This window comes from Liolophura sinensis, chromosome 10, assembly GCF_032854445.1.
Source record: "Liolophura sinensis isolate JHLJ2023 chromosome 10, CUHK_Ljap_v2, whole genome shotgun sequence".
NCBI lineage: Eukaryota > Metazoa > Mollusca > Polyplacophora > Chitonida > Chitonidae > Liolophura > Liolophura sinensis.
Genome location: NC_088304.1, coordinates 27,962,314 through 27,986,521, shown reverse-complemented (window position 1 = coordinate 27,986,521; position 24,208 = coordinate 27,962,314). Strand labels below are relative to the sequence as shown.

The following is a 24,208-nucleotide window of genomic DNA, read 5'->3' as shown; positions in this document are numbered from 1 at the left end:
GGCCAGGTTCATGGGTCACAGGCCTTGGGGCGGTCTCCTCTAAAGGCACTTCAAAGCCTGCAGCTCATGCCCAACCAACCCTGCCATGTTTAATTATGAGCATATGTTTTTATAGGCTCTATTTTGCCATGACGGAATGTGGGAATTGACAATGAGCCGAATGAATCATCATTTTCTTGGTTTGCATCTTACTCCTCGTTCACGATCATTTCACAACGTTACATTGTATACACGTAGATTCACCTTGAACGTGCGGCAGTGGTAGATTTGATGGAGAGAAGTGATGATGCTGACAGGTCAGAACACGGATACTGCTCCAGTTCGTCTTGATCTCCCTCCTCTGGCCTCACATTTAACTCGCCTGAAAAAAAAAAAAAAAAAAACTGTAATTGACACATGTGATGCACCTTAATCCCTCAACTTTTTCAACATGAAAAAGTAACACCCAGTGGGATCTATGCATGTTTTAATTTGATTTTGGAGAAAAAAACTACACTATTTTAGGGCTTCACCATAAGTATGACTGTATTAGTCTACACAGAATATGGTTGAATATGACAAACATGCAAAAAAACAATACAGAAAAAGCACAAGCCTCACCGCTGCATGGTTTCTGTGTGGGAGTTAGAAAAAAGATTTTGAGCATAACTGTAGTTTTAATCTTGTGGTAGATCATGGTAACCATGCTGTACTGTGCCCATTCCTGCATAGCGCTCAGCAGGTGACAAACAGTAATACACGGCCACGAGTATGAGGCTGTTTTGCAGGACTGCATGGTTCATGACGGCACTATACTGCATAACCACTGACTGTGCAGTACTCATGTGAAACTGCAACACAGTACTGCTCAGTTCATGACGGCACTATACTGCATAACCACGGACTGTGCAGTACTCATAAGAAAGTGCAACACAGTACTGCTCAGTTCATGACGCCACTATACTCCATAACCACGGACTGTGCAGTACTAATATGAAAGTGCAACACAGTACTACTCAGTTCATGACAGTATTGTACCATATGACCGTTGGCTGTGCAGTAGTGATATGAAAGTGCAACACAGTACTGAGCATCTGCTCCACAGTACTGTTCAGTTTTTGAGCCAGTTTTTGAGCTGTTCTGATTAAGTACTGTATGGTTTAAGAAAAGTTCAATACCGTGAGGTACATGTAACAACACTATGAAGACTTTCCTGTTCGCAGAAGATTTAGAAAGATTCAGCTGTATTTTGATTCATGAAAGCAGTCCTGAAGGGCCAATTTTATTGATTTCTGGGCTATTTTTGCTTAAAATGGGCACTTTGGGTTCAACCTTAGGAAGGGTAGCATCTGGGCATAGGTCTGTGAATTAACCAAGACTAGGCCCTGACAGCCTCAACTTTTACTGACACAGCACATTCTTTGATGTTCCACATGGACCTGTAAATTACACTTTTGGTGAAATCAGTAATACTGGCACTGCGTCAAAAGATAATGATCCTTACACAGGCTAAGTCCAACAATCAGCCAATTACCAAAATCTTACCAGAGTCCTGTGTGAAAGGCTTCTGGATGTGTATATTGCTCTTGTCAATTTTCTTCCGCCTGAAAGCATGACAGAAAATTTCAATGCACTTGAAAGAATTCACACAAGGTTACAAACTTTTTATACAGTCAACATGACACTGAGCTTCAATTGCTCAGTAATGGGCAAAACTGTTAGAATTCATAAACTGATCAACTGATTTAATGTGGTACATGTACTACCCTCATTCCTCAACCTTTTCACATATGAGAGTGAAATTCTCAGTGCAATATTTATGCACATTTTGATTTGATTTTAGAGACAAAACTACATTGGTAAGATTGATCAGTTTCAGTGCTTCACAAAAAGTACAACTTTATCAGTCTGTACAGAATAATGCCTCCAGAATTTGCTTGAATAAACACCTTGCTAACATGTGAACAGGATGAAAAAATACTGTAGATTATATTTTCACTTATACACGTACAAAAGCTGACATGAGGCTTCTTAACCCCTGCAGAATTCCCATTTGTCCCCGCATCTGCTTAAGGCCGGTTTTCTCAAGCTGCTGTTAGGGGCACAAGACAGTCCTGTACTCACCTCATCCTTGGTGTGGGGCTCGATGGCAGGGAGAGGAATGAAGAAGAGAGATCAGAGTTAGGGAACTGCTCAAGCTCGGGGTCATTCTCTGTATTCTCATTATCCTCATCTGTAGCAATAAAGATGAGGATGTACCATAAAGGAAAGGACGTACCATAATTGCAAGGACGTACCATAAAGGCAAGGACATACCACAGATACAAGGACATAAAGAAAAAACTATAAGAACATAAAGATAAAATCACAAAGAAAAGGGCATGAAGACAATTCTATAAAGGCAAAACCATACAGGCAAGGACATAAAGACAAAGCCATCAAGACAAGGACATGAAGACAAAGCCATAAAGACAAGGACATAAAAACAAAACCACGACAACAAATTTACTCAACAAAATCAGAATTACATGGACATAAAGAAAAACACATGATCACAGACCATAAACTCAATGCAATAAACACACAACCATAACCACACAGCCATAAACACAGAACCATAAACACAATGCAATAAATACACAGCCATAACCACACAGCCATAACCACACAGCCATAAACACAGAACCATAAACACAACGCAATAAACACACAGAACCAAAACCACACACATAAAGCCTTAAACACAAAACAATAAATGCTCAGCCATAAATTTAAAGACAAACACAAGGAAATCAACATAAAGACAAACAAAAAACATACATTAGAGCCATGTTTTAAACATGAAAATATATTACAATTTTTGATAATTTTATAACTGTCAAATTTTGGTTCATATATATGTTCCCTCGGGCGTGTTTTACCACAAAAACGTAACTCTAGGTCAAACATAACTTCTGTGATGACGTACTTCTATTCAGTACGTGTTGACATGACAGCTTCATTTGACCTCAGTTACACTGTACATCCTTATGCAAACTCAGAACCCTGAGGTTTGCCATGGTTATATTCCACACCCTCCATACCTGACAGAGCAGCTGCTCCAATGTTCTTCCCTTTCTTCCCCACCAAGGGCTCAGAAACCGGGCAGGGCTTATCATCCAGAGAGTTCCGCAGGGGTTGGACTATAGCACTAATGGCGGACTTAGATTTCTTACCTGTGAATGGAGAACAGATGACCCAATCTGATTGTTACTTAATAGACAACTGAAGAATCTTTCATTTACTCACTATACCATAGTGGTTTCACAAAGCGACATACTACATTTTTTTATTGTACATTTGTAATGCAATAAATTGTACTTCGTATCACTATTGCCATACCATTGTCCAGTTTATCATGGATTAAACAAGTTTCAACCCGTAAGTAGCATTTTATGACCTTCATTTACCTCTAAAGAGCATTTTTTCTGTGCCTTATTTCAGTTCTACATTCTCACGATGTGCCTGACCTGATTTCTTGTCTGTTGCAGAAACGTGCTTCACTTTGGCTTTGGCCTCATTCTCACTCGTCACAGCTGAATCTGCGGCAGCCATTGTGGTGGCTGTTAGTTCAGTGAAGCGGGCCTGTATTTGCTCCAGGACATCTCCAGGAGACAGGAACTGCTGAACCAGGTTGTTACGGTCCCGAGCTGAAGTAGTGCCGTCCTGGGCACATGAACTACTACCTGTAGTGCCAGCACTGTCTTTGTGCTTGGTGGATTCTCTAGCCAGGTTCATGGCAATGTTAACCAACCAGTTGGAAGAGGACTTTGAACCTGTGCTGGAACCTGCTGCTTCTGGCAGACAAAAATAAGTTCATATATAAGAAATGGCATAATGGCATTGAAGGAGTGTTGAAACCATATGTATTTGTTTGATCGGTACAATGTATTTTACACTGTACTGAAGAATGTTTCAGACATACGAAAGAGTATTATGACTGAGAGAACAAGTTTCTGAAGCTCATGACCATCATGGCATAGTGAATAACAAATGATACCATCTGGTTTGGTGGTGACGATCGAAACATACAGGATCATCCCATTTCAAATAAACTACAGCAGCTTCTGACGTACGCAGGAATCAGACAGACACTGGGATGAGAAAGAGGAAACTATACATCGCACTCACAATTTTGTCATTTTCAGCAATTCTGAACTAAATTCTGAACATTTTTCTGATGTATTTTTTGTATAAATCAGAGGAATTCCTCCAAAGAGGGGACAAATCTGATGTCTGCATAGGGCTTTCATGTGAAAAACCAATACGTCACAAAATGGGTATAATTTTAAAGCGATGAGACACATTTTCACCAGGCATCAGCTCTGTTGGTAGATATATAAAAAAAAATCATTATAACTCCCAAATTAAGGGGATCTGTAGATGTAATGGTAACACCAACAAGTTTACAGACAGACATATGGACAGTCTGACAAAGTCATACAATAATATGACCTGTAAGAAAGATTCCTCAAAATTGTGATGTGTTTAAATTTTATTTGTGTGTGGAAATATCAAGGAACACTTTTCACACAAGCACAGATATAAATATTTTCAGGTTTTTCCAGTAATCAGCAGCCATGGTGGTAATTTATAGCTTTGAAGTGATGTCTTAGCTGCTCTAAGCCAATCATCACTGCTTTCTTTGATTACGTGAGAAGACCACAGGAGATTTCAACAAAACGAATTTAACACAGACTAGAGACGCCTTGACGAAACTGTGCCATGAAAAAGGAATTATGAAGCTTTTAGGGAGGAACTTTTTCTGGAGAAGTATTGAGAATACGTCCTTGCTCGAAACTATGCATAGAGAACAAGGAGCATTCTAATTCCTGACATTATGACTGTATTCGAATCCCCGTTAGCGTTTTACCTAACTGCGCTGTTCTCATGTCAGCTGATACGAATGTGTAAGGACAAAAAGGTCTATAATCATGCATAAGAAGTTCCAGGTAATGGTTTGAAGCCCGTGCACACATGTACATCCAGCCTGCCTCTAGCCTGTAAGTTTATCCAGCCAACTCTATGTATACCCAGCCTGTAAGTACATCCAACCTGTACGTGCATCCAACCTGTACATACCTCTGACCTGTATGTATATATATAGCATGTACAAATATCTAACCTGTACCTGACAGCAGGAGGTCTGTGTGTGAGGGGAGGGTCCATCGTCTCTCAGGGGTAGTGGTTCTGTCCCTCAGAAACTGTAACAGGACCGTCTCGTCATCTGTACCCTCACCACGGGTGCTGCTGCTACAACAACAACAATACACATGAAAGTGCATAAACAATATGGTGACATTTCTGACAGATGTCAATCGTTAATGTATACAATTTGAAATATGCATGGAATATTTCAGTTCATGTCGTCTCGAAAACTATACTGCACGAATTAGAATGAATATACAGTTACCTGTACTCATAGGTTGTTCACAACAAAACACTGATACTGTGCCGGTGTTCTGCCTCAAGTGCATCTGAACATGGTTGAGGTGCATTTTGATTGTTTACATGCCAATGGTATGCTGAAGGTTGGCACGATTCATAGTGTTGTTGCCTTAACAACTAATGAATCACAGTCAGTGATAACCTAAACAAAATGATCAGTGACAAATACCATTTTGGAAGACTTTGGTATGACCCACCTTGGGTTTGATCCAAGGTCTCTTGAGGTGGACACTCTAGCCCTTAGACCACAGAAGCAGTCCTACCAGGCTGTAAAACTGCAAGGTCTAAACGAGACGTCACTCTGATCTGGTAATTTGATGACGTCAACAGTTTTGAATTTCATACAGGCTTGAGTGACCAGTCTATTCCTGTCTGATGCAAACATCAGCTGTAGGTTAAAACTCACCTGTCTGTCTGGGCAGGCTGACCCTGTGGGCGTCGCCGTGGGGGAATCCCCAGTGCCTCTAACTCCAGCTCTCCCCAGTTAATACTGTTTTCTACATCATTGTCTACAGACCTGTCACAGAAGGGTAATGTTAGCTAGACCAGTGTGAAGGCGATGGAAGGCAGGAATTGAAAGTGGTGAATGGCCAAGGAGTTGTTACAGTACCAATGGGAATAAAACTAGACTACACCCGTACATCTGTTGTTACCTCACACTGAAGGCTCATCCATATCATTCTCCTCAACACATTTGAAAACAACTTCATATACTACTCTTCTGAGCATTTTAATATTTACCACTATTAAATACTACTGACTGCTGACTTTTAAAGAATGCTGGAAGCAAAAATATTTTTACAAAATTTACAAACAAGGATGTCCCAGAAATCCAGTTTATTAGTCTGTACAAAGCTGCCACACACTATGTACCCACAGATTGACTTCTTATCAAGTAACTTAAAGTGCCACTTCAGTGCTAAGAGAAACCAGATGGAAATAGTAAAATAATATGGAGGATAGCCTATGGAACAGAGGTAACACCACGGTTAAAAAATATTTACTATGATTAACACTATTTAAGCAAAATAAGTGAAGAGTTCTGAAAAACAAAATGTTCGGCAGTTTCCGTAAAATTTTCCTGATGTGACATGAAAATATTCCTTATGTGGTCATGAATCAAGCAGATGTGATGTTGATTAACACATTTATGCTGGAATACATGTCATGCGTGTTTGAATGTACGCCATCATTTGTCACTATACATCAGTGATGGGTGATGCCAAGTGTTCTTGCATGATGTCACGCCAGGCAAAATTGGAAACGAAAGAAAACTTATTTTTCCACATTATACTCTGAATCTAACAGCAGTTAGATACAATGTAACTTTTTTACAATTTATGAAAACAATTAAGATTTTCTTGATCCTTATCATTATACCCTGCTTGTAAGACATACAGGTATTGACACTGAAGTAGCTCTTTAAGTAATGATCTTAATCATGCTGAAACAACTCCTAACAACTTGCATTGTTTCCTCATCAATGTCATTTTCCTCATTGCTGTTGTCGAGTGGTGTACCCCGCACCCCTGTGTCTGTATGGGCCTCCCCTGGGGCATCTTCCACCACATCTATGGCATCCTCTATCTCAGTGTCGCTGATTTCCTACAATGCAGAGGCTCCACCGTAACAACCCAATGTACCCGTAAACTGTTACGCGTACTACCCTGTAACAAACTCATGATAGGCCATGCAAGACACCATAACATGGAGTATTCCTCAATACAACAAGTACTCTGCAAATTTGGCACTTGCATGTCCCCTACTGAATTGAGCTGTCAAAATAAGAGCTATGCATAACCATCATTTTTTCAAAAATTGAAGAAATCATCTATAACTAGGCTTTAGTCTGTGTTAATGATCTAAAGTTTTGCAAGCGAGTTACTGACGTATACTTTCGTACGATATATGTTGGCGGCAAGATGACAGCAGAGAATGATCAGTCCCCGCACTCCATAGCACTTGGCAGCTCTGGCCGCTAATCTTCGCCATGTGGAGTCAAGTCACTAACAGTGAGGTGTGCAGGTCTCCGGACTAGTAGACCTACATGTACATGTCTAAATATATCCAATAATTTTGATAAAATCAAAGAAAGTATCAAAACAGGCGACGTCTAATACAAACCTTTTAATTTCGAACACTCTCTCAAAGCATGACCATGCCAAACAAAATGCACAACGTACACTGCAGATGAACCAATTATTCAGGTTAGGCCTACGAGGAAGTCACTTCCCATCATTACCTGGTGAATGGTTGTCTGCTAAGAACCCTCATTATGCAATGAATATGTGTACAAATGTATTTTAGCTAAAAACAAGTTTCAGTGAGAAATATTACATGTGTTCAGGTAATTCGAAATTTAGTAAGTCAGTCTATACTCATGTTTTGTTTCATTACAATCGAAACTGTCCTTCTATTGCAGAAGAGTTACCTTTTCTGCGTTCTGAAATCGAAAACACCCAAATAAGCAGAGAACACAGTTTCTAAAAACTACTATGATTAACTTTGACCGATTTTGGGTAGCAAGGTGTGTGAGTTGGGCATATCGGGAGTCAGACAGGATTTGTCCATGTTGTTGACATATTAGACATCTGCACAACACAGAGTGGCCATATATCAAAATGAAGTGCGTGTTTTCTGATTACCAGTATGTAAATATGCTAAGATTATTTTTTGCCTTTCTTCAGCAAAAATCACGCCATCAACGTGATTCTAAGTTCTGACTTTAAACACAGTTTGAGTGATCATCTGATAACTGACAGGTAAGTATTTGCAGGGTGATAAGTTCTATTTCAGTTTTGTACATGAAGAGGTCTGCATGCATAGTAACCAACATATGACATGCCACTGCACATGAGCAAAGGTACTGGGTGGTCACGCTCTCACTCACTAATCTCCAGGGAGTTTTCTCCAAAATTCCCTTTCATCATAAAATGTTGATCATAAAACAATCAAGTTGCACCTTTTGTAAAGTAAAACCTAAATTCATTATAATTAAAACAGGAAAACATGAACTGCTGGTGGCAGGAGCATTGACTGACTGCTCAGTGAAGTGTGAGTTTGTTTATTACATTCGGGGACTGTCCATATATTAACCTGACCACCGCTGATGCTCTCCCACAGCACCCAGTCAGTAAAAACCACAATAAACGTAGTCAATCATAGGATAAATAGGAATAAATATGAAAAACTGCTGTACTCACCTCCTGCGTGAGAGATCCGCTACTGTCTGAATCTCCCCCATCTTCCTCCTCCAGAGCTGCTGTGTGACCCCGCTCTACCTCAAGCTCTGCACACTGACCCGCACGTCCCCTAGTGGGGAGGGGAACAGCTAAGTTTGGGGTTGGTGTCTCACTACATTGAAGCTCCACGGGTGGCAATGGAGATTCTGTAACATCAGCAGGGCTAAATGTTGTAACAAAACTTCAAATATAACAAACTTAAATAAATATCAATTTAAACATATAACGTAAGGGAAAAAACCCAAGTTGGAATATAACTCATATCTTCAAAGAAAAAGTATGTGTGATCTGTGAAATTAGTGCTTAACACAAAAAAAAAAGAAGCTACAGAAATTGCAACCCATGACTTCATTCTGTATGTAAATTTCTTCTTAGCCCATTCCAAATAGATTTGCATGGAATTCAGTGTCTCAACACAGCAGACAATAAAGCTTGTAATGAGCTTGATGTTATGTCACTAAACCCAATATTTATAATCGTATGCAGGGAAGTACGTCAGCCACCTGCACTCTGCCCAATTTCCTCCCACCATAGCGCTGGTCACTGTCGTATAAAGAGAAATATTCTTGAGTAAGGCGTAAATTTTTTTTTTGATTTGTGTTTTATGCCGTACTCAAGAATAATTCACTGATATGATGGCTGCCAGCATTACCGTACCTTCTCAATAATTTCAGACGCATTGTCAGAAAATGTATTTTCGAGAGCCTTGAGACAGCTGTTGTCTAATGTCGTACACTCTCTGTGGGGAGTAGGGGATTACCGGTAGTCATGCCTTCGTCACACATCAGTGAGCCTCACCAACTTGGTAAGACGGGGAGAGACGAGACAGACTGCTGGGTTTGTACAGGTTCCCTTTTTATGCCTTCGAGCAGGGTGTAAGAGGCAGAGATGGACACAGAGTTGCAATGAATGTAAAGATGTAAAAGGAAAAAACAACAAAAAGACACCGAGTCGATGCAGATATATGTATATGTTTAGGTCTTGCATGTGGAAATGCCTCCAGAGCCTTACATATCCCAGACCTGCAGGTGCCACATGAAATGTACATGGTTTTGTACTCTCGTCCAGGAACTGGGAAACCAGGCCTTTCGGTTAGACAGTTAGACCAGTAGAACTTTTCTCAGCGAATACTGTTTATGTACCCTCTGTCAGAGTAGCGATGAATTTCACAACAATACTTACTCTTCACAGATTGATATTCTCTCATGGTCGTCTGGTACATAACTAGTGATCTTTGAATTAAGGTATTTAAAAGTGCTACAAAGCCCTGTTTTTCTAATTTAAGGACATGTGTACCTGAACGTACATACTCTACTATCTTCTTCTTGAAATACCCATCTCTTTTGAAGTAACCTAAAAAGGTCGTGGCCACACAACCATCGACTTTAAATATCGGATAGTATAGTTTGTAGAACAAAGCCTGTAAAATGGCACGGTGAGGTTTTTTTTTTTTACTTTTTAAAATCAAAAAGGACAGCATGGGTTACTGCATCAGCTGTTGGGAAAGGCTGGATTTATACATGTAGTCTGGTCAGGCCTATACTCCAGCTGGCATGATGATAGTGGCCGCTGTGAGAGCCTTGTGAGAAACTCCTCTGATCTACCCGCTTACTCTCAGTGCGTCTCAGTTACCGAGTGCCTATACTCCAGCTGGCATGATGATAGTGGCCGCTGTGAGAGCCTTGTGAGAAACTCCTCTGATCTACCCGCTTACTCTCAGTGCGTCTCAGTTACCGAGTGCCTATACTCCAGCTTTCATACTGATAGTGGCCGCTGTGAGAGCCTTGTGAGAAACTCCTCTGAGCTACCCGCTTACTCTCAGTGCATCTCAGTTACCGAGTGTCTATACTCCAGCTGGCATACTGATAGTGGCCGCTGTGAGAGCCTTGTGAGAAACTCCTCTGATCTACCCGCTTACTCTCAGTGCATCTCAGTCACCGAGTGCCTATACTCCAGCTTTCATACTGATAGTGGCCGCTGTGAGAGCCTTGTGAGAAACTCCTCTGAGCTACCCGCTTACTCTCAGTGCGTCTCAGTTACCGAGTGTCTATACTCCAGCTGGCATACTGATAGTGGCCGCTGTGAGAGCCTTGTGAGAAACTCCTCTGATCTACCCGCTTACTCTCAGTGCGTCTCAGTTACCGAGTGTCTATACTCCAGCTGGCATACTGATAGTGGCCGCTGTGAGAGCCTTGTGAGAAACTCCTCTGAGCTACCCGCTTACTCTCAGTGCGTTTCAGTTACCGAGTGCCTATACTCCAGCTGGCATACTGATAGTGGCCGCTGTGAGAGCCTTGTGAGAAACTCCTCTGATTTACCCGCTTACTCTCAGTGCGTCTCAGTTACCGAGTGCCTATACTCCAGCTGGCATGATGATAGTGGCCGCTGTGAGAGCCTTGTGAGAAACTCCTCTGATCTACCCGCTTACTCTCAGTGCGTCTCAGTTACCGAGTGTCTATACTCCATCTGGCATGATGATAGTGGCCGCAGTGAGAGCCTTGTGAGAAACTCCTCTGATCTACTCGCTTACTCTCAGTGCGTTTCAGTTACCGAGTGCCTATACTCCAGCTGGCATACTGATAGTGGCCGCTGTGAGAGCCTTGTGAGAAACTCCTCTGATTTACCCGCTTACTCTCAGTGCGTCTCAGTTACCGAGTGCCTATACTCCAGCTGGCATGATGATAGTGGCCGCTGTGAGAGCCTCGTGAGAAATTCGTCTGATCTACTTGCTTACTCTCAGTGCGTCTCAGTTACCGAGTGTCTATAATTATTGAGAAGGTAGGGTATGGCTGGAGGAAAGCTGTAGATCAATACATTCCTCCTGTATCTGGGACCATTAGATCCACTGTTAGTCTTTCTCATGTTCAAAAAATCCTAACATTGTCCCATAGTGAATGATACCCACCTGCAGGTGACGCCAGTCCTCTCCTTCCTGTGGGACGGTGTTGATTACGGGACAGTTCTAACGCCAATCTCTGGGGTGAAAAACACATCAGCTGTGTACACTCCATCAAGATATGAGAAATACCTTTCACACTCTCAATCCTCGACAAATTTGACCATATGGTTCCCACCAATGTTTTAAGATCTCTAATATACAAGACCTAATATCCTATCTTTTCCAGCACTTTCAAGCTTATTTGTCTGATTATTTCAAACGTAATGCAAAAAGATACTTCACTTTGAAAATCAAGTGCTTTAAAGAGCATTAAACAAACAAGAGCATGAAGTAAACACTGGGGTACCTTTAAGGATTTAAAATATCACAGGGAACCCAGAACCAATGAAGTATAAGACTAAAGACTAAAACCCTGATCAGATAATACTCCTGTAATACGCCAAAGCATGTTCTATATCTGTGTTCGATTATTCTGAGAATTTATGTGTGATTGTGTTTGATAAGAATATATTGAAAATTGTCAACTGTCAATTGATACTATTATACCTATAATGGCTCTGTGCTTCACTAAGCCTTGCTAACAACATTTCACCAAGAAAAACCAGTTTTAGACACTATGGTCATGGTACAACAATGGTATGTCCATGTACTTACCTCCTTGAGATCATTAATCTGAGTGATATGTCGAGCTTGAGCAGCCTCTAATTGGTTGACATACCTGACAAAAAAAAAACAATTAAAAAGACAATAAAATGTGAAAGTTTCAGGAAATAAATAGTGACAATCTGAATACCTGAACAGAAGGTCTGTCCTGAGTCTTTGTTATTCCAATTACAAGTAACGTGTCTTTGCAAATATTTGTCCTATTTCCACAACCAAGGCAATATGTGAAGAAAACCATGCCAAGTCCGAGCATACCCAACAAGCCTGACACTTCTCTGTACACAGAAGCCATACCATGAAGAGCCGGTTTGAAATACATGACCCCACCAATCACCGACTTAAATGATGGATAGATACACAGGTGGAGGGATTGAAACCACATAATGGACAAACTTCCTGATGCAGGGCTCAATCCCAAATGAGCATGTGCAGGATTCAAGGGTACAGGACAAGTTTACCAAAAAAACAAAGAGGCAAGGATACAAGTTCTCTATGATAAAACCAGTAGAACACAATTAGCTCGCTACTGTCGAGCACGTGGAATGGCAGTTGACTGGCTGTAGAAAGTTACTATAGACCATACCAACAGACCCCCCCCCCCCCAAAAGTCTACATCAACGGAATTACAGCAAGTCTCACCATTGCTGGTCTCTACACTTTTGATAGAAAGTAGGTGGGCGGACTTGAAAACGTAAGATAAGAGTGTCATTCTCGGTGCTGAGGTAACCTTCGCTAGCCAGGAGATCCAGTCTGAAGAACCTGTTGTAGCCCCAGCACTCCCCTACCTCAAAATCTGAGGCAAACTCACGGACAATATTCTTACTGGAGTCTCGGGAAGCTTGATGAACCATCTCCACACGATATTCATACCTTGAAAACAGAGACTGTTATTAAAAGGGGTTACCTTTAAAATATATGTAACTGCTGTATCCGCAAAATATGAAATCATATCTGGGTTCAGTTGTTTAAAAGTGTATTTACAGTTAAGCCCTGTATTAACTTTAGTCTGGATTAAAGTGCCTTTACTTTTGAATCAAGTCAAGGCTGGTATTTAGACTTAAGCCTGGCTTGGCTTTTAATACGCCTAGGGGGCCTCCGTGGCTCAGTTGGTTAGCACGCTAGTGTAGCCTAATGACCCAGGAGCCTCTCACTAATGCAGTCGCTGTGAGTTCAAGTCCTGCTCATGCTGGCTTTCTCTCCAGCCGTACGTGGGAAGGTCTTCCACTAACCTGCTGATGGTCATCAGTTTTCACCAGGCTCTGCCCTGTTTCCTCCCACCATAATGGTGGCCGCCGTCATATAAGTGAAATATTCTTGAGTACCGTGTAAAACACCAAATAATAAATAAAAAAAAGAATTTAATACACCTTTGAATACCCCGCCCCTGATTCCTCCATAATTAGTTACTTTTAAATGTAAAACTGAAGAGACATGAAAGAAAAGGTTTTTCATTTCCTCAAATGCCACCCAGGATGTGTGCTTACATATTAAACCACAGGAAAAAGTTTCTCAGCCTTGTTATTGGGCAGTAAACTGATTTGGTAATTCCAGAAATTAGATGCATGTTGTCTGCAGCCAAGGGTGCCCTTATGTCAACATTGATGCATGTAGGAAACCCAATGAAAGTCAATTGAAAGATGCGTTTGCTAAGCTGGTCCACGTTTCGAACACATACATGTTCATCGAATCAAACAAAAACAAAAAAAAATACATATACTTAACCATAAGCTTGTTTCAGCGTTGTTGTACATGTCATGAAACATTAAATATCAGCCTTCCAACTCAAGTAGAATCTGTTTTATTGTGAATGTAGTTGCATCAAGGCAATCAAGCTCTAATGGATTGACTACTGCATCAGTACACTGACTGCTTACTTTGTACGCAGCAATAGCTACTCTGTGCAGCTCTGTTCATATGCATGTAACATGTGAGCAACACCAATAACACTTCTCACTACAAAACTTACTTAGATGTCTCCAGTAGGCCATTAGATAACTCTAGAAATACAGATAAGTAGTTCCCCCTGACCACGCCATTGCCATCCTGTGGAACAAAAAAAAAAAGACAAAGTAAATTTTAAAACACGGAGCAGCTAACTCTTCTGTTAATATGGTTTTGTTCAACTCCATGGCTCACTTGGTTAGGGCGCTAGCGCTGCGTAATGACCCAGAAGCCTCTCACCAATGCAAGTCCAACTTATGCTGGCTTCCTTTCCAGCAACCTGCGGACAGTCGTGCGTTTTCCCCGGGCTCTGTCCGGTTTCCTCTCTCCACTGGCCGCCATCGTATAAGTGAAATATTCTTGAGTATGGCGTAAAACACCAATCAGATAAATAAATAAATAAATACAGGCTAAACTTTTACCATACAGTACTGACCTCATGAAACAGCAAACAGGATGTGTGAAATAATCATATCTAGACAGTCGTTAACAACACAATATCAGGTGCAGATAGACTTGTGCCTACAATGCTCCATGTGATGTCTGACAGCATACCAGGCATGAACATGTCCATTTCATAAAGTCTTACCAGGTGAACATTACCAAAGGATCTAACTAACCACAGATCCTACCACGTAAACTTTACCAAAGGATCCAACTAACTACAGATCTTACCGGGTAAACTTTACCAAAGGATCCACCTAACTACAGATCTTACCGGGTAAACTTTGAGCCTCCAGCTAAGCCCTGAGACACTCAGCAGCTGACTGTATACAGGATCTGCCCTCTGTTGTAACAAGCTGAAGTTGTTCATAACAAAAGTGCTGGAGTCATACTGGGGTACTATCTCACTGAAAAAACATACAAAAGACTTCCTTAATTATTTGATTGATGTATTATGTTGTACTGAAGAATATTTCACTTATAAAGGAAAGCTAATGGATCTGCAGTCAATGGCAATGGTGCTGGTACAAACGAGGTCATGAGTCAGCACTCACCAGCTTAAGTCTGCAGACACAGGTGCTGGTACAAACGAGGTCATGAGTCAGCACTCACCAGCTTAAGTCTGCAGACACAGGCGTTGGTACAAACGAGGTCATGAGTCAGCACTCACCAGCTTAAGTCTGCAGACACAGGTGCTGGTACAAACGAGGTCATGAGTCAGCACTCACCAGCTTAAGTCTGCAGACACAGGTGCTGGTACAAACGAGGTCATGAGTCAGCACTCACCGGCTTAAGTCTGCAGACACAGATGCTGGTACAAACGAGGTCATGAGTCAGCACTCACCAGCTTAAGTCTGCAGACACAGGTGCTGGTACAAACGAGGTCATGAGTCAGCACTCACCAGCTTAAGTCTGCAGACACAGATGCTGGTACAAACGAGGTCATGAGTCAGCACTCACCAGCTTAAGTCTGCAGACACAGGCGCTGGTACAAACGAGGTCATGAGTCAGCACTCACCAGCTTAAGTCTGCAGACACAGGTGCTGGTACAAACGAGGTCATGAGTCAGCACTCACCAGCTTAAGTCTGCAGACACAGATGCTATGACTACTGGGTCAGTGGGTTAAAACTCACCTGGTAAAGTCTGCTGGCACAGGTGCTGTGACAAAGGAGGCCATGGGTTTGCGATGCACCTGATGGAACATCTGTAGCAGTTCTGAGCTTTTCTTGATGAGTTCGCTCTTGCCACAGATGGAAATCTGATGTTGGACCTCCTGAATCAACGACTCTAGCAGCTGAGTTTCCTGAGTCTGCTGACCTCTCTGAGCTGCAGGAAAACAGCCATTCTTCACTCAACAGTCTTGCCAAAGAAATTTATTTATTATGATTTACGGTCACTTGATGTCACACTCAAGAATTTTTCACTCATACAATGGCTATTTATTTGATTTGTGTTAATACTTTACTCAAGAATTTTGTGATTTATACATGAAGATAGCATTTGTTTAATTTTCTTCAGTCACAAAGCATTCGATCCCCTACATACCCATAAGTGTGAGTATCTTGCTCTTGAGCTGTGTGTCCAGGCGGGCTATCATCAACTCCACTGCATTTCGAATCTCTCGTACACGCTCATCTTTGGCATTTTTAACACTCTCCACATTACGCTCCTGAAAGAAAAGCATAGCTTCATGTATAAAACATCCTAAAATACAGTATATTTTAACTTTTTTATCTCACTGGTATTTTACAATGAACTTGTGTCACATAACTGGTTGTGTTTATTTCACTTATTCAACGTTGATGGTTTTACACCCAATGTTGGTCACCAATATGTCTTGTCAGGTGAGTCAACACACATGCAGAGCATCAACAATAGAACATCTCTCTGGTGTTATTGTGCTTTACATGTACGCAAAACCCGAGCATATGCATGCAGTACATTTCAGGATACCACCCCTAACATTTATCTTAAGACTTTCAAAGTTATTGGGTGCTGACGTCCAGGGTATGATATAGCTGCATGTAGGTACATTGTACAAACTTGCTAAACAATGACAATGTACACAGAATATTTGAACAGTTAGCAGCTGAAGTACACTTCTAGTACAAACTCACAACATCTTGTACTAAGCTGATGAGTTCTATGTGCCGTCTCTTAAGCTGATTGAGTTCTTCATCGATCTTCTTCACGTGTTCATCATAGACACTGTCTAGGGGTTTGAATGTGTGACCCGAATGCTGAAAGTATATGTAACACTAAATGTATCTTGTGAAATATGAAAGCAGTCAACAGTACATACATGTATCAAAAAGTTTTATCACTCACTCCAACAATATGTAAAGGGATCTTTTGATTATTATTTTGAAGAGAAATCAAGTATGAGATAAAAGTGATATTTCACATGATTAATATTTTTTTCAAGTTTTAATATTATGTAATATTGATATTTTAATATTTTGCTATACTACATGTAGGGCCATTGTTAAAAATATGTTTATTGGGCAAAACAAAACCAACCCTCACAACAGTGCATTACTGTAAGGGACTGTCCCCATAAATGGTTTGCATTCGTTTATTTGTTCCCCCCCCCAAAAAAAAAAAAAACAAAATCCAAACTACACCTTGGTTACCCATTAGGTTCAAACGAACTGAAAAAATAAAACAAATCCTTGTATCGGTCGGTCACTGCGTAGTGATCTTTTTAAACATCTTTGTGTAAATCGGTGATCGGTAAACCTGTTAACAGTGCGTGTCTACACTGAACACAAATCCAAAGAACAACAACACTGGCTGGACTCATGAAACCTTTCCCCACCCAAGATCAGATAGTGGACCGTATCAAGTTGGATTGTTCACATTTCCCCTACGCCAGGATGGACCATTTTGTGTGTCACTCTCATCCCCGTGAAAAGTGTCACGTTCAATTCAAGTCTGGAATAAACAGGGTGAGACTTCCAAGGGATGGAAGTGAAGGTAATGTATATACTGGAAATTGTTATACATTACTGCATTATTTGTTAAACATTATGCATTACTGCATTATTTGTTATACGTTAAACATTACTGTATTATTTGTTATACATTATACATAATCTGCATCATCGAACATACATTTGAAATAATTAGTGTATATATAGATATATGTATATGGACAACATCAAAATTTACTGCTAACATCATTAGGACACACTTGTTGTCGCATGGACTGAGAGAACCTCACCTGTCCTAGGGCTGCTGGTGCCATATAAAATATACGTGGTCTGTATGTGACAGATGAGAAGTCCTTTGATATGTATACTCACACATTCCCTCTACAATTTCCGAGTGAGCTCTGGTGGGAATCCAAAAATCAGGCCTTTTATCTTTCTGATTCGTTTTAACTTTGTTGTCAACTGAGCAAACTTTGTTTATATTTAGTATCAAATTGCATATAGCCTTTCCGGGAAATTCTGCCAAAATAGTATGATAACACTTACCTTAGATTTATTTATTTATTTATTTAATTAACAGTTAGCTTTGATTTATTTAATTATCTGATTGATACAATGGCAGATTGTAAAATCCACACCACATCATAGCAATACTTCACTTGCCTTTAAATACAACTAGAAATAAATCAGAGACTATCACTGTTAACTTAATCTATTTAATTACTCTGTAAACTAGTTTTTAAAGTCAAATAATTTTCGGCGAATTGATGCCCTCCAGATGAGCCTCCCCGCCCTCCAGATGAGCCTCCCCACCCTCCCCATGTGCTGTCTGATGTCGTTCTCCTGCCAAGACACATGGCCAGTAAAGGGAAGCCTGTTTTGCAGTCGAGCACAATTGTTTTACCCTCACACATGGTTCTGGAAAGCTTTGTTCACATGAGGCAGACTTTCAAGACACACCGGGTGGAGCGTTCCATGTAAGTCATGCCACATAACAATTTACTCATTGAATGCATTACATTTTTTGAACCAAGTAAGGTGACACAGCTAAAATGAAAACTGATTGGTAACTTAATTTGGTATTTAATTTACTGCGACGTCAAGTTGTCGTGTAGACAAGATAAACACGGTTAATACTGCTAGGCAGTATCCTGTCAGTTCTGACCAGTGAAGCGTGCAGTTGTTATGGTCGACACTCCCTGCTGTGCTAGTGGGACTAGTTTTGCCAGACCTGCTTTCTCTATGGCTGTTTCTAATAACTCTATAATAATATAGCAAAAAAAAAAAAAAAAATGAACTCTACATCCACCATTTGACTCATTCGTTTTTAACCAAATGCAAAGCAAACAATCTATGGGGATGGTCCCTAAAATTTTTAATGCAATTACCCAAATTCCTCACCCTTTTCGCTTATGAGTGAGTGAGTGAATGCTTGGGGTTTAACGTCATAATTAACCATTTTTCAGTCATATGACGATGAAGGAATCCTTAGAGTACATGTAATGTGCCTCCTTGTTGCAGGACAGATTTCCACTGCTCTTTTATCCAGTACTGCTTCACGAAGACGCCTTACCGAAGGCAAGTAAGTTGCCCCGCCCGAGCCATTATAATGATACAGGTCAACCAGTCGTTGCACTATCCCCTAAATGCTGAATGCCAAACTAGGAAGTTACAACTTCCTCTTAATGTGTGACTCGACCCATGATTGGCCCTGGATCTACCGCTCCCGAAGCAGACGCTCTATCAACTGTGCTATCAGAGCCGGTTTTCGCATATGAAAAAGCAACTTTCAGTGCAGTTTATCCACATTTTTAGTATGATTTTGGAGACAAAACCACACTGGTTAGATTGCCCAATTTCAGGGCTAAGAGTGTAATTTCATCCGTCTGCACAAAAAAATGCATTTAGAGTATGCTTGAATAAACACCTTGCACACATGCAAAAAGCTTGAAGAATAACAGTAATATAAAAAAAAAATTTCTGTCCGTATTAATTTTTATTTATCTGATAAGGTCGGTTACACCCAACAAGGAATTTTTGAAGGAGGGCCTAATATATAAATATTTCTGGTATGAAGTAATGTTTACATGACTTACAGTTCCTCCCCACAGGGCACACTGATGACAGATGCACAGTTTACAGGTCCAGCAGTACACACTCAGCTTATCTTTATGAATCTCACACCTGAAAAGCAACAAGCAATCAGACGCATTCTCTTGTATATTGACTTTGTCACATTTATAATTCATTTGTTTGTAGGACTGAGGTTTATTTTATTTATGTATCTGACAGGTGTTTTACGCCGTACTCAAGAATAGTTCACTTATAGAACTGCAACCAGCATTATGGTGGGAGGAAAGTGGGTATAGTCTGAGAGAAATCCACGACCATCCGCAGGTTGCTGAGCGACCATCTCACGTACAGCCAGGAAGGAAGCTGGCATGGCTCTCGGTTTAATGCTGTACTGCAGTACCAAAATATTTAACTAAGACACCATGTACATGTACATATAGTCTCTATAGGTCACATTAATAATGGCAAGACAATGTCATAGTTGAGGTTTCTAAGTGAAGAAAACCAAGCAAAATCTAGTTGAGATCACTCAATATGGACACGAAACCTTGCTGGTCAAGACAGTGACAGGACATACAGACTCTGATAACCAGTTGAGACCCTCATGTCAGCATGGCTATAATAGCACTCACCAGATAAAACACACACAGAGTCAAAACAGTTGTTCTGTCTTGTGATTTATCAACCACTGTACATACGTGTCTTTGCCGGAGTCCTCTGGCTTGTTCTTCGGGGGACGGTGTTGTAAGGTGTCTAACTGCTGGGTGACTTCCTCTGCCCACCTGCAGTTCACCAGCTCGTGCAGGTGTAAAGGGGCCCTGGAACATACATGTGGATATACATGGAGTTAAAATCAACTATCCTTACATCCGAAATGACATTAATTACGACAGAACAAATTTGGCACAACAATCAACGGAACAAATATGCAACCAAGCTCATATCTGCTCTTTTTTACAGGGAATATTTGACTTGTGAAACTGATGTTGAGCCTATTAGCATAAATAAAGATAGATGGAATTGGATTCAACCAACATGCAACTTGTTTTCTGGTGGAAATGGCACAACATGCCTAAAAAGAAGGGGCTGACAATGTCTTGCATCATCCAGGAGTATCGATTAAAACAGGGTGCACAAGATTTTTGACAAATCATTCTTACATATATAAGAAAAATGCACTGCAACTAAATCTGCAATAAAATATGTAAGGTTTATATCAGTAGCACAAAACACAAATTAAATATTTAACCACTCTAGAACTCTACAACTGTACCTGCAGTGTGGACATTGAGACCTCTGTTCTGTCAACCAGCGCTATGAAAAGTAAAAGTAAAATGGACTGATTTTAACATAACATGTTCTCTACAAGACATGGTTGTGATAGTGTCAATGTGGATGCCTGCATGCACTCAAGCTTTCATTCATTCAAATTAAAACAAGAATGTTTTCTTTCTAAAATTTAAAGAAGATCCCCAACGACTTTAAGTGTTCCCTAGACACAATATTTATGATTGGTAAGTCTGTACACTGCATTTAAAAAAATGTTATGTCAAGTAGTTCCATTTAAAAAAAAAAAACCATTAAAGTTGAAACTTCTGCCTATCATGTCGAACGGTGAGCCGTAGCCGGGGAAAGACCTGCCGAGATTAGATATTCAAAAGTTCGACCTACAAAGCATTGCCAATCCATGCATATTAGGCCTACCCACTTTGTGCTATTCCAGAAACCATCGTATGACTTAATCTGTAATTACCACTACATGTACACCTCTTAATGAGGACCCTGAAAATGATATATGTAAAACAGTTTTACAACAAATATTCTGAAAGATAGGCTACCATATTAGATCTTGGAAAAGCGTGTACAACATAGCAAGTGAGCGATACAATGACTGATTTTCGCTCACATACCGGTCATGTAAGAGACACAAATGCGCTCCCGTCTAATTTGTCAGACATGATATTGGCCATCTATGGAATTATAGTAGAGTCTATGGAGAATCTGGCATGGTTTCCTAGTCCACAGATCATAGATTTTTATAGCCTAGTCAAGCGTTACCAGCTACGACACAAGGATCCATGCTGTCCAAGTTGCAGTGACGACAACACCGGTCAAAGTAACAATGGAGCTAACCTTTTATGTTTTAAAAAAAGTATCAGCGGGAAAAACAGATAAAGTTTCAATTACACTGAATGGAAACAGCGATTGGTAAAACATGGAAATGCCTATTTAAATTTTGTCTAGGTCCCAGTCACGGGGTTCAAGGTAAACACAGCCGGGTCTGTAGGTGAGGTGTAAAGTGAACTGAAGGGGCGCCCTGTAGCCTCATTGTAGGGCAAGAGCTAGCAGCTCCCTGCAGTTCATTGTGTCAGAGCTTACTCTTTCAAACAACTAAACAACTTCTGCATGCTCGGAGTAAAAACTTTTGTTTTTTGGACTGGCATACATTAAGGCTCATCTTTCGGCTTGTTCAGTTAGAAGGTATGCTCATATGACTATGATTGAGTCCTCCGTGAATCAAAGGGAATTTTTAATGAGATGTGGTCTATATTTTCTCAATCTGTGGCATTTTAGGCCATGTATATAACTTTACAGTATAATGCCTTGTGTTTCAGCAGTCGCAAGCCATACTTGGGGAAAGAGTAATCTTGAAACTTGCTATAAAAGTATAGTGATTATCTACTGTTCTCTGTGTTGCGAAGTCTCAGATGCCTATAGCAAAATGCACTATTGTCACGTCACAAGGTCAAAAGTAGCTTGATCGTTATATAGTAAATTTTCTGATGATCAAAAATTCTACAGTATTTCTTCCGTTTTTGACGATTTAAGTAATTGAAATCTTATCAGGGGACATCAAACCATCTATCTGCAGTCTGGAAGGCACAGCACTGGGGATCTACTTTATGCAGTTCCAGAATAAAGAATTCATCCTTGCAAAACTTTGTCATTACAAATAAAAATGTTCTTTTACAAATTACATTTTAATACCCATGATTTACAGGCTAGCAACAAACAAAACAGTCTTTCTCAATTTATGACAATATCCTGCAGAACATTTGTAGGCAATTTCATTTTTACCCCAATACAGGAAAAACAGCAGAGCTTCGAGCAATGTGGACAAAGTCTTGCATCATGAAGTTTTTCCATACAGATGAAACATCGAAAGACCTCAGCAAGACTCTGGAACAAAGAGGAAAGTACATTATTATTCAGTTGGATTGCAAGGTTTGGCGTGATGCAAAAGACTTCACTTTCTGGCAAACAAGGCCCCATAAGTAGCAAGACGTGGTTGCCTTGAAAAATTTGTCTGCAGCAGGTGTTCAAGTGTGTTTGTGTCAGGTGTGTGTGTAGGGGGGGGGGGGAGGTCCATAAATGTCAGAATGTTAAATAAGGGGGTACATCATTTGGCTCACTGAATTAAATGAAACCCCAAATGCATAATACCTCTTATCCATTTGTACGCCAATCTGGTCTCTACACACATACTATATAGTATTCACGTAGGTGTTCAGTGATAACTGACATATTTGGAATTAGAGAAGATAAGAGGTCCTTTGACCAGAAGGACTCTAATAGAACAGATTTACTATATCCATAAAGGCCTCCACCGGACACACGGCTTGGCCATCATTCCACTGCTCCACTATGAAGCCGAGCATGCAGGTAGCTGCTCAAGATGGCGCCTGTGGCCAAGGCATGTGTGCCGTGGAGGATTTTGTGACTATAATTAATCTATTCTAAATGAGTAGGGACAAATGGTGGCGGTGCAGTGGATGCAGGAAACAGGTCTTTAGGTTGTATTTTTTTTTTATTTTCACAAGACTTAGCTGTTAATAGGAAAATCGGCCTGGACCTTCGATGAGTACGAAATTAACATTGTCAGTGACAAGACTCCAACGACGCTGGGCCAGTATAAGAAAAGAAGTTAGAGTCTTTCAGGGCTAAGAGCCCCTATGTCCAATTGCATAAATATACGTAACATTTTCATTGTTAAGGAGCCCTATTAACCGGGAGTGAGATATACCACCAAACATCTTTTCATGGTACTGATCAGTATTAATACTGCATTTATCGTATGGCTGCTACACATGTACATGTCAAAATACTGTTCACCTGATTTGTTAATATAATACATGTATGTGCATCGGTACTCGCGTAAAGGCTTGGTTACTAATAACAGTTATACCTCCACCGTGTCCTCTTTAGCACGCTTCTCCCTTTGATTCCCCCCTGAAGCCATCTTCTCTTTAAAATACAACAATCAGAGCAAGAAAGAGATAAAAACGATGGCACCAAATCCTGACATCATCTGTAGCACTGGAGAAAAAACTGAAGGTTTGTATGAGTTTTATGTCATCCAAGTCAGCAGGAAATAAAAGCTATCACTTTGATTGGTCAAAAGTTTGGCTGTCTCTCAAGACCGACTTCCGCTAAGGAATTTTTAACCAATCCCTGTCCCCAAAGTAAATTTTCTCCGCCTCCGTCCCCAAACTTCCGGCTGGTTGTATTTCGCGCTGCTGGCAATGGTTATATTTGCACAGCATGC

General features: G+C 40.6%; 1 protein-coding gene across 2 annotated transcripts; it reads right to left on the bottom strand.

The window, feature by feature from the left end:
* On the bottom strand, positions 1-23,982 carry LOC135476258 (E3 ubiquitin-protein ligase TRIM37-like). 2 transcript variants are annotated; one of them, XM_064756229.1, is made up of 22 exons: positions 23,849-23,982; positions 22,741-22,842; positions 20,936-20,976; positions 20,361-20,480; positions 19,686-19,773; positions 16,774-16,896; positions 16,202-16,325; positions 15,790-15,982; positions 14,930-15,062; positions 14,237-14,313; positions 12,910-13,140; positions 12,262-12,325; positions 11,614-11,683; positions 8,670-8,854; positions 6,935-7,071; positions 5,873-5,983; positions 5,150-5,271; positions 3,489-3,815; positions 3,063-3,194; positions 2,104-2,212; positions 1,525-1,583; positions 1-361 (listed from the first exon to the last, which is right to left on the bottom strand). In XM_064756229.1, the coding sequence occupies exons 1-22, from the start codon at positions 23,900-23,902 to the stop codon at positions 240-242; spliced, it is 2,724 nt and encodes a 907-aa protein (XP_064612299.1). In that variant the 5' UTR covers positions 23,903-23,982; the 3' UTR covers positions 1-239. The 2 variants fall into 2 exon arrangements, with proteins under 2 accessions (XP_064612299.1, XP_064612300.1); XM_064756230.1 differs by having other exon boundaries at positions 5,150-5,265.
* Positions 23,983-24,208: the final 226 nt, after the last annotated feature.

Coding starts and splice junctions, on each gene's coding strand:
- LOC135476258 (XM_064756229.1), bottom strand. CDS start 23,902: ATGGCTTCAGGGGGGAATCAAAGGGAGAAGCGTGCTAAAGAGGACACG. Junction 20,481..20,935: donor TCTCAATGTCCACACTGCAG/GTACAGTTGTAG, acceptor TGTATGTTCCAG/GGCCCCTTTACACCTGCACG. Junction 16,326..16,773: donor TCAGCTTAGTACAAGATGTT/GTGAGTTTGTAC, acceptor CTTTTCTTTCAG/GAGCGTAATGTGGAGAGTGT.